This window comes from Capricornis sumatraensis, chromosome 9, assembly GCF_032405125.1.
Source record: "Capricornis sumatraensis isolate serow.1 chromosome 9, serow.2, whole genome shotgun sequence".
Taxonomy (NCBI): domain Eukaryota; kingdom Metazoa; phylum Chordata; class Mammalia; order Artiodactyla; family Bovidae; genus Capricornis; species Capricornis sumatraensis.
Window position 1 is genome coordinate 12,799,387 of NC_091077.1, and position 10,744 is coordinate 12,810,130.

Genomic DNA, 10,744 nt, shown 5'->3' on the forward strand with positions numbered 1-10,744 from the left:
ATGCGGCCCCAGGCTTGGGGACAGACTTGAGCATGACCACCCAGTCTGGGGACCTGCCATCAAAGGAAAGAGACCAGGAGAGGGGCCGGCCCAAGGACCGGAAGCATCGGCACCACCACCACCCACACCACCACCACCCCCCGCCCCCCGACAAGGAGCGCTACGCCCAGGAGCGACCGGAGCACGGCCGGCCCCGGGCCCGTGACCAGCGCTGGTCCCGCTCACCCAGTGAGGGCCGGGAGCACATGGCCCACCGTCAGGTGGGTGTGGCAGGAGGCACCCTGGACCCCTCCGGGAGAGGATGGGGGGCCACAGCCCACAGCCCCCTCTGGGCGGGGTTCCCCACTCCCTCTGTGATCTCTGACCTGCCCACCATGGGGCTCCGCAAGCCAGGGGGTTGGGCTCGGGCAGGGGTGGACACTGCCCCCTGCCACTCTGGCTCCCCACTCTGCACCCCAGCCCCCTGCCCGCCTGCCACCCCGCTCCCCCGCCGCCCGCAGCTGCTTCCTCTTTGGTTGTGGATCACGTCTGAGTTTCTGGCCAGCAGTGGTCTTTACGACTCACGCCCACCCTGGCTACCTTCTGCCTTTTGCTTTCCTTTAACCCGGCTTCCGTTTTTTGTTTCAATTATGATTTCTGTCCTCTGGACGCCTGTGAGTAATTTTTGAAACTTCTGCTATTTTTAACCCCGAAACTTACAAAACTCCATTTCTCATTTCTCTTTTCACTTTGTTGTGTTGGTTTTCGACTTCCCCCCACCCTCCTTGTCTCTCTCACTCTCCCTCCTCCTTCTCCCCTCCTCCCTCTTCCTCCCACCTGTGGCTGTCGCTTTTTCCCTTTTTTTCCATTTGAACGTCCTGTGTGTCCCCCTCCCCCCCTCCTCCCCTGTCCTCTGGATTTTCCTTCGCTCCCCACCCTCCGGTCCTCTGTGTCTCCTCCCGTCTCCTTCTGGTTGATTTTGTTGTATCTTTTTTTTTGATTTCCTTTGTTTCAATTTTCGTGTAGGGCAGTAGTTCCGTAAGTGGAAGCCCAGCCCCCTCAACATCTGGTACCAGCACTCCGCGGCGGGGACGCCGCCAGCTCCCCCAGACCCCCTCCACTCCCCGGCCGCGCGTGTCCTATTCCCCCGTGATCCGTAAGGCCGGCGGCTCGGGTCCCCAGCAGCAGCAGCAGCCCGCGGCGCGGCCGGGCCGAACGGCCCCCAGCGGCCCGCGGAGGTACCCGGGCCCCGTGGCCGAGCCCCTGGCCGGGGAGCGGCCGCCCACGGGAGGCCACGGCAGCAGCCGCTCGCCCGCGATGGAGCGGCGGGTCCCGGGCCCGGCCCGGAGCGAGTCCCCCAGGGCGCCGTGTCGCCACGGCGGGGCGCGATGGCCGGCGTCCGGCGCGCACGCGGCTGAGGGCCCCCCGGGCCCCCGGCACCACCACGGTTACTACCGGGGCTCCGACTACGACGAGCCCGACGGCCCGGGCGGCGGCGGCGGCGGGGAGGAGGAGGAGCCCCGGGCCGCCGCCTACGACGCGCCGCCCCCCGCGCGCCACGCGCGCTCGCCCAGGACTCCCCGGGCCGCGGGCCCGGCCTGCGCCTCGCCTTCCAGGCACGGCCGGCGACTCCCGAACGGCTACTACCCGGCCCACGGACTGGCCAGGCCCCGCGGGCCGGGCTCCCGGAAAGGCCTGCACGAAGCCTGCAGCGAGACCGACGACGATGACTGGTGCTAAGCCCGGGCGAGGTGGCGCCCGCCCGGCCCCCCCACGCACCCCACGCACACGCCCCCCTCGGGGAGGAGCCGCACCGGCCGCGGGGCCACCTCGCTGCCAACCTGCCCAGCACACGGGGGCGGGGAGGCCCGGGAAGGCCCAGGAGAGGACCAGCCGGACGACCCCGGACTCTGGAGGGAGTCCCCAGGGCCGGGACACACCAGGGTGTCCCGAAAAGACCCTCCTGGGCAGCGATGGCGCCCCCCACCCAGCCCCGATCCCCCACGACGACGGCGGGGGGCCCTCGGGGGCAGACAAACCACACAGCCAAGGGATTCGAATTAACTCAGCCATTTTTGGAGAACCTTGGGGAAAATGGAAATTTCAAAAAAAAAAAAAAAACATTTTTAAAAGAAAAACGGGGAGAAAAAAAAATTGCTTCTATTGATGAGTTTTATCATCTCAATTGAAATCTTTCCTTTCCCTGGTGAACGCGTGCTGGTGGCCCGTGTGTGTGGCTAGAAGCCGGAAGCGAAGAGGAAACCCAGCGTCCCACACAGACCTCCACCAGACACACTCATACCCCACACACGTTCTCAGACACACACAGGAGTGCTTGCTGGTTATACCAAACCCTACTATTACTGCCTGCAGAAATCAATTTAAAAAAAAATAAAGAATTTTAAAAAGGACAAAAAAATTAATGATTGAGAAAAGAAGCATTTTTTTCTGACATTTGGTCCTGCTTGAAATAACAAAAGAAAAAAGAAAAAAAAACACCACCACCGAGTTCCTTTGCTTCTTTTTTCCTTTTTCCTACCTTGTTTGAAAACTGTGGGCTTGGGACTGTGAATTATTGCATGACATTCAAAAAGAAAAAAAAAATAAAAAAAGTTGAATCAAAGGGCTTCTGTATTGGAGTGGTCTTTATAGCTTCTGCAAAGTACTCCCCAGGTCTCTTTGGGGGGACCTTGGTAGGAGGCACTTGGAAAGTCGTTGAGGATGAGAAGGCGGTAGCTCTCCAGCCAAGACTCTTTGCGAGAAAGTTAAAGCCAGAGACACTGGCTGGGTCTTTACCTGGTTGTCCCAGATGGGGGACAGCAGGGCAGTAGAGCCCCACCACCACCACCCCCCCACAGCTCCAAGTCTGCTGGATAATATTCCTGCATGATCCGGCCAGTGAGGCCCCAAGGAAGATGTGTGAGGCCTCAAATATTAGCAAAACTTCTATTGGAAACACCCTGCAGGAGGTGCCTGGAAGCCTAGCTCAGGACCCCCGAGTCCAGTGGGCGGTGAGCCCCCTCCGAGGCCTCTGGTGGTCCCACCCCACTCACCAGCACCCAAGAAGCTGCTTCTGAAAGGCTCCACCCCAAGCTGTATCCCGTTTCACAGACTTTCCTGAGATGCCCCTGAATTACCCCAGCCATCGGAGAGTCTTAGAACCTAGAGGTCAAGGTTCAGAGCAGCCTGTAGGTAGCAGAAGAGGGTCATGGCCAGTTCAAGGTGAGGGCAGCATATCAGTGGTGGGGGTGGGGTCTTAAGAAGGGACTGACAGCCTGCCCTCCCTCCACCCTCAGCCCCATCCAGTGGGTCTGCCCATCAGCCCACAGTGCACCTGCAGGCACCCTCCCACTCCAGGCTTCTAGAAGCTGGCCACATGATGAAGGGGGTAGAGCACCTTCCATCCCCAAGGTCTTTCCTCCCTGCCTATTCTGTGAATGTTTCTGTGAATATAGTCGACAGCAAAAAAAAACATTGTTAATAACATTCGGAGGTCAGAGAGCTATGTTGATTTAGGTGAGCAAAAGGCCAGTTATACCTGTTGTTCAGGGGCTTCCCAGGTAATTCAGTAGTAAAGAGTCCACCTGCCAAGGCAGGAGATGCAGGTTCAATCCCTGGGTCAGGAATATCCCCTGGAAGAGGAAATGGCAACCCACACCAGTATTCTTGCCTAGAAAATCCCATAGACAGGGGAGTCTGGTGGGTTATAGTCCATGGGGTCACAAAAGAGTCGGAAATGACGTAGTGAGACATACATCCCGTGTTCAGGCTGACATGAAAGGCCTTTGGTCTGAAAACGCAGCTCCTGGTTCTCCCAAGAAAGGGCTTCAGAGAATCATGTACAATGTGCAGATAAGGAGAGGGAGATGGTCTTCAAGGAACAACGGAGTGCCAGATGAAGGGGAATCCGAGGCCAAGAAGGGGGACACTAGCCAAAGACATCTACCACACCCCAACTTTGGGGTCAGTCATTTGACCCTGAGGGGCTTAGCTCAGCCCCAGCCTCACTGACTGTGTGACCTAAGGATAATGACTACCTCTCTGTATCTCTATTTTCCCATCTGCAAAAGGGAAACAGTAATAGAGCTGTTCATGAAGATCAAATGCATTATTCTACATCAGTCCAGCACACTTTCTCTTAAAGGATCAAAGAGTAAATATTTTCAGTCTTGTAGCCCAGATGGTCTCTCTCTTCAGCTCTGTCACTGCACCAGGAAAGCAGCCTTATGTAAAGGAGTGGGTGTGCCTATGTTCCAATAAAACTTTATTTATAAAAACAGGCAGAGGGTGGGATTGGACCATTCTTCTACATCCGCAGTGTTCAAACATTTTGGTCTCAGTACCTCTTTCCATTCTTTAAAAAATATACTTGAGGGAACTTCTCTGCTGGTTGAGTGGTTAAGATTCCAAGCTTCCAATGCAGAGGCCATAGAACTGTTCAGATAACTAAGATCCTACATGCCACAACACCAAAAGAAAAAATAATCATATATATATATATATATATACACATATATATATATAATGTGCAGCATGGCAAAAAAACTATATATATACATATAGATCTGTTTATATGGGTTATAGCTACTGATATTTGCCATTTGTAGATTAAAAAAAATAAAACTGCTAATTTTAAAAACTGTTTGTTAGTTTTTAAATCACAATCCATCTACTCATGATAACAAATAACATTTTTAATGAAAAATAACCACCTTTTCCAAAACAAAAATATTCCATAAAAAGAGAGACATTGTTTTCCAATGTTGCATCTCTTCCATGTCCAGTGAACAGAAGCCAGCTGGGTTCTCACATCTGATTCTGCATCCCACCTGTTGCAACAGCGAATCTCCCCTGGAAACTCCACCACACACATGTGAGAGAGAAAAAGTGACAGAGGCAAAGGGCGTTTTAACATTAATATTAAAAATAGTTCAAAGAAAACATATTTTTAATAGTTCGGGGACTTTCCCGGTGGTCCAGTGGTTAAGACGCTCTACTTCCGAAGCAGGCTTCTATCCCTGGTCAAGGAACTAAGATCCCACAGGCTAAAAATAATGTTTTAAAGTAGTATCAAATATTTATTAAAAAAAATAAAACAGTTCAGTCTGATGGACCCCCCTGGAAGGGTCTCAGTGGCCCCCAAGTTTCTGAACCCGAGAACTGCTGTTCTCAGAACAAAGGGTACCTGGCCCATAGTAAGTGATTTTTTACTAGGGCCGTTATTACTATAGCATCAAAACGGAGGGTTCCAAAAGGTCTTGCTCCAGCCCCCAAGCCTTCAGGTTGCCTCGGGTAGCGGAGGCTGAGGGACTACTAATGCAGGGTGGGCTGTGCTCCCTCTATAATAACGGCATCTAAGAAGAGAACAGGGGAATAAGAAACTAAAGGGGTTTTTATTGTTATCAGTATTAAGTATAGTTGATACCGCTCTAATGGCAGAAAGCAAAGAGGAAGTGAAGAACCTCTTGATGAGGGTGAAGGAGGAGAGTGAAAGAGCCGGCTTAAAACTCAATATTAAAAACACTAAGATCATGGCATCCAGTCTCATTACTTCATGGCAAATAGAGAGGGAAAAACGAAGTGATGACAGATTCCCTCTTCTTGGGCTCTAAAATCACTGCGGATGGTGACTGCAGCCATGAGATCAGAAGATGCTTGCTTCTTGACAGGAAAGCTATGACAAACCTCAACAGTGTGCTGAAACGCAGACATTCCTCTGCCGACAAAGGTCTGTACAGTCAAGGCTATGGTCTTCCCAGTGGTCACATACGGTTGTGAGAGCTGGACCGTAAAAAAGGCAGACAGCCAAAGAACTGATGCCTTCAAACTATGGTCCCAGAGAAGACTCCTGAGAGTCCCTCAGACAGCAAGGAGATCAAACCAGTCAATCTTAAGGGAAATCAACACTGAATACTCATTGGAAGGACTGATGCTTAAGTTGAAACTCCAGTATTTTGGTCATCTGATGAGAACAGTTGATTCACTGGAAAAGTCCCTGATGCTGGGAAAGATTGAAGCCAGGAGGAGAAGAGGGCATCAGATGATGAGAATGAGATGGCTGGATGGCATCACCAATGCAATGAACATGAACTTGGGCAAACTTCTGGAGATGGTGAGGGACAGAGAGTCCTGGCATGCTGCCGTCCATGGGGTCGCAAAGAGCCAGACATGAGTGGACGATTGAACAACACCAACATAGTTGATTAACAATGTTGCGTTAGTTTCAAGTGTACAGCAAAGTCAATCAGTCATATATATACACTCAGGAGAGGTGTTTTTTGTTCTTTTGGCCATGCCGCACAGCATGCAGGGTCCTAGTTCCCTGACCAGGAATCAAATCAACCTAGAGATTGTCATCCTGAGTGAAGTAAGTCAGAGAGAGAAAGACAAATACATGATATTGCTTATACGTGGAATCTTTTAAAAAAAAAATGGCGTAAATCAACCTATTTACAAAACATAAATTGAGTCACAGATGTACAGAACAAACTTATTAGATTTCCTCAGTAGTCCAGTGGTTAAGATTCTGCACTTCCACACCAGGGGCTGCTGCTGGGGCATGGACTCAATTCCTGGTCAGGGAGCTGAGATCCTGCATGCCACCCAGCATGGCCAGATAAGAAAAGAAACTTTCCATTTACAAAGGGAAAGGGGGGAAGAGAGAGAGGGATACATTTTGAGATTGGGGTTGACATATACATTACTATCTAGTTAACAATAGATAACTAATAAAAAATCTATGGTATAGCACAGGGAATTCTGTAATGACCTATATGGGAATAGCAGTTAGAGTGGATATATGTATATGTATAACTGATTCACTTTGCTATATACAGCAGAAATGAACACAACATTGTAAATCAACTATACTCCAAAAAATTAATTTTAAAAAGTAAAGGCTGGACTTCCCAGGTGACTCTGGTAAAGAATCTACCTGCCAACGCTGGAGACACTGTTTCAATCCCTGGTCCGGGAAGATCCCACATACCATGGACCAACTAAGCCCCTGAGCCATGACTACTGAGCCTGTGCTTGAGAGCCCAGAAGCCTCAGCTACTGAAGCGAGCACACTCTAGAGCCCACACTATAACTAGAGAGTGGCCTCCACTCGCTGCAACTAGAGAAGAACTGCCAACCTAGCACAGCCAAAAATAAAGTTTTTAAAAGCTTATGTCTAAGAAAAACGTCATTGAAGAAGCAAAAGAGTTCCAGAAAAACATCTATTTCTGTTTTATTGACTATGCCAAAGCCTTTGACTGTGTGGATCACAATAAACTGGAAAATTCTGAAAGAGATGGGAATACCAGACCACCTGACCTGCCTCTTGAGAAACCTATATGCAGGTCAGGAAGAAACAGTTAGGACCGGACATGGAACAACAGACTGGTTCCAAATAGGAAAAGGAGTACGTCAAAGCTGTATATTGTCACCCTGCTTATTTAACTTCTATGCAGAGTACATCATGAGAAATGCTGGGCTGGAAGAAGCACAAGCTGGAATCAAGATTGCTGGGAGAAATATCAATAACCTCAGATATGCAGATGACACCACCCTTATGGCAGAAAGTGAAGAGGAACTAAAAAGCCTCTTGATGAAAGTGAAAGTGGAGAGTGAAAAAGTTGGCTTAAAGCTCAACGTTCAGAAAACGAAGATCACTGCATCTGGTCCCATCACTTCATGGGAAATAGATGGGGAAACAGTGGAAACAGTGTCAGACTTTATTTTGAGGGGCTCCAAAATCACTGCAGATGGTGACTACAGCCATGAAATTAAAAGATGCTTACTCCTTGGAAGAAAAGTTATGACCAACCTAGAAAGCATATTGAAAAGCAGAGACATTACTTTGCCAACAAAGGTCCATCTAGTCAAGGCTATGGTTTTTCCAGTAGTCATGTATGGATGTGAGAGTTGGACTGTGAAGAAAGCTGAGTGCCGAAGAATTGATGCTTTTGAATTGTGGTGTTGGAGAAGACTCTTGAGAGTCCCTTGGACTGCAAGGAGATCCAACCAGTCCATTCTGAAGGAGATCAGCCCTGAGATGTCTTTGGAAGGAATGATGCTAAGGCTGAAACTCCAGTACTTTGGCCACCTCATGCGAAGAGTTGACTCATTGGAAAAGACTCTGATGCTGGGAGGGATTGGGGGCAGGAGGAGAAGGGGACAACAGAGGATGAGATGGCTGGATGGCATCACTGACTCGATGGACGTGAGTCTGAGTGAACTCTGGGAGTTGGTGATGGACAGGGAGGCCCGGCGTGCTGTGATTCATGGGGTCGCAAAGAGTAGGACACGACTGAGCAACTGAACTGAACTGATGTCTAAGAAAAAAAAAGGGGGGGTGTTGCTGCTGGCTGGAGTAGAGTCTACAGAAGGAATGGACACAGAACTAGCATCATTCCACCCTGCTCTCGATCTGCCATGTCAGTCCCATCTGCTATACATGACACCCACTTTTCACTGGACCTCTGGTCTCTGCCCAGAATGGTGGCCCATGCCCTTCTGCAATTCCCCATTAAGCCCCTGGACCTAGGACCCTGCGAGCTGCTCAGAGATGGGCCTTCCTCCACACCTCCCGCACAGTCCAACCCAGACCCAGCCACTTCCCACCACTTTCACCTTCACCCACCCTGCTCCAGCTCTTAAACAGGAGAAAGGCTTCACCATCCAGGCAGTATCTTCCAAGACTCCATTTGCTCAACAGAAAATCTGGAGATATGTACAGCCAGCCATGGACCTGTGATGTTTACCTCTGAAGAGGGTGGGGAAGATCCTCAATGGACGGGGGTGTTGTACTGAAATAATTTCACAAATACACATGCTCACTTTTGTAATCAGGAAACAGTTTTTAAAGGCATCCAGATGCCTTATTATGCAAAAAGGGCTTTCTCTGGATCTCCAGATCGCCCAGGCCTATCAAGGACCACATGATAATAACCAATCCCGTGGACAACCAAATGAGACTCAGTGCCTCCCCAAAACCAAGGCCCGGGGTTTGTTCAAGGACTAGTGCCCAGCTCCAGGGCCGCGGGAGGGCCCAGAGGGCGTTGGTTGGCCTAAGAGGTTGCAGAGGCTGTATCGATCCAGGTGCACCAGACAGGCAGCGCCACCTAGAGGCCAGATGGTGAATGGCCGAGCGCGTGACTGCTGGGTACCTAACCGGTCTTACAGTCAAAGCTTTGGTTTTTCCAGTAGTTAGGTACAGATGTGAGAGTTGGACCATAAAGAAGGCTGAGCGCAGAAGAATTGACACTTTCCAACTGTGGTGCTGGAGAAGACTCTCGAGAGTCCCTTGGACAGCAAGGAGATCAAACCAGTCAGTCTTAAAGGAAATCAACCCTGAATATTCATTGGAAGGGCTGATGCTGAAGCTGAAGCTCCAATACGTTGGCCACCTGATGTTTAAGAACTGACTCTTTGGGAAAGACCCTGATTCTGGGAAAGATCGAGGGCAAGAGAAGGGGGCAACAGAGGATGGGATGGTTAGATAGCATCACTGACTCAATGAACATGTGTGTGTGTTAGTCACTTAGTCACGTCCAACTCTTTGTGACCCCAGGGACTATAGCTCACGAGGCTCCTCTGACCATGGAATGTTCCAGGCAAGAATACTAGAGTGGGTTGCCATTTCCTTCTCCAGGGGGTCTTCCCGATCCAGGGATTGAACCCAGGTCTCCTGCATTGCAGGCAGACTCTTTACCTACTGAGCCACCAGGGTAGACCATGAACATGAGTTTGAGCAAACTCTGGGAGATAGTGAAGGACAGGGAAGCCTGGCATGCTGCCTTCCATGGGTTCACAAAGACTCAGACGAGACTTGGCAACTGAACAACAGCAACAGGGATCGTGGGGGTGGAGCCAGAAGAGAGGGCGTGAGACCACCCCTACCACCTGCTCCAAGGTCAGAAGCAGGACAGCGGGACATCAGGCAAGTAAATCCCTGGATGCTCTACAGAAAGAACTTTCTAACAACTCCTCAGAACAGAGCAGATGGTCCAGGGAGGCATCCAAGCCTGCAGAGGCGGGTTGAAGCTGGAGGTCCCAAGAGCCTCTAAGTTTCTGCCTCCACTTTTCTGAAGAAGAGCGCACTGGAGAGGAGGCCAGCAGAGAGGCTCTGGGGAGCATCGTGAGAGGAGGGGCTGGGTAAGAGATGCGGGAGGCATTTTCAGATCAAAAACTAAGAGTCAGAAAGTTTTGATATTTTGTCAGAGCTTACATGGAAGGCGGAAAGGGCGGACCTTCAGTCCGATGCAGTTGGGTTCCCTCCAGTCGGCCTTGTTGCCCTCTGCAGGGTGAGGACACGCCGCTCCTGGCTGGAACTGAGCTGCTCCCTCCCCGACCGCCCCCACCATCTCCTCCATGCTGTGTCCCCTTTTCTGGTTCTCCCCTTATCTCATCTTAAACTCGGGCTTCCCCCAGTGGCTCAGTGGGCAAGAGTCTACCTGCAATGCCCGAGACAAAGGAAATGTTGGTTCAATCGCTGGGTCAGGAAGATCCCCTGGAGAAGGAAATGGCAACCCACTCCAGTATTCTTGCCTGAAAAATCCCATGGACAGGAGAGGCTGGAGGCCTACAGGCCATGGAGTTGCAAAGAGCCAGATAGGACTGAAGCAACCGAGCACACACACCTCCGACACCGTTCCTAGATGACGCCTCCTTACCCACCAGGACTGCTGCGGGTGCAAACCACCAGTCGACAGGAACAGTGCGTAGGTCTTTGGGATGTCAGGTGGTCAAAAGGTCAAGGTGGTTCAAAGTACTGCACTGC

General features: G+C 50.8%; 1 protein-coding gene across 3 annotated transcripts in view; it reads left to right on the forward strand.

Annotated features, from left to right (window-relative positions):
* CACNA1A (calcium voltage-gated channel subunit alpha1 A) overlaps window positions 1-1,719 on the forward strand; it is a 248,549-nt gene extending 246,830 nt beyond the window's left edge. For all 3 annotated transcript variants that reach the window (XM_068980960.1, XM_068980958.1, XM_068980959.1), the window contains 2 exons: window positions 13-260; window positions 1,006-1,719. In XM_068980960.1, the coding sequence (XP_068837061.1) occupies window positions 13-260; window positions 1,006-1,719 (962 nt within the window). The remainder of the gene's footprint in view (window positions 1-12; window positions 261-1,005) is intronic.
* The last annotated feature ends 9,025 nt before the right edge of the window (window positions 1,720-10,744 follow it).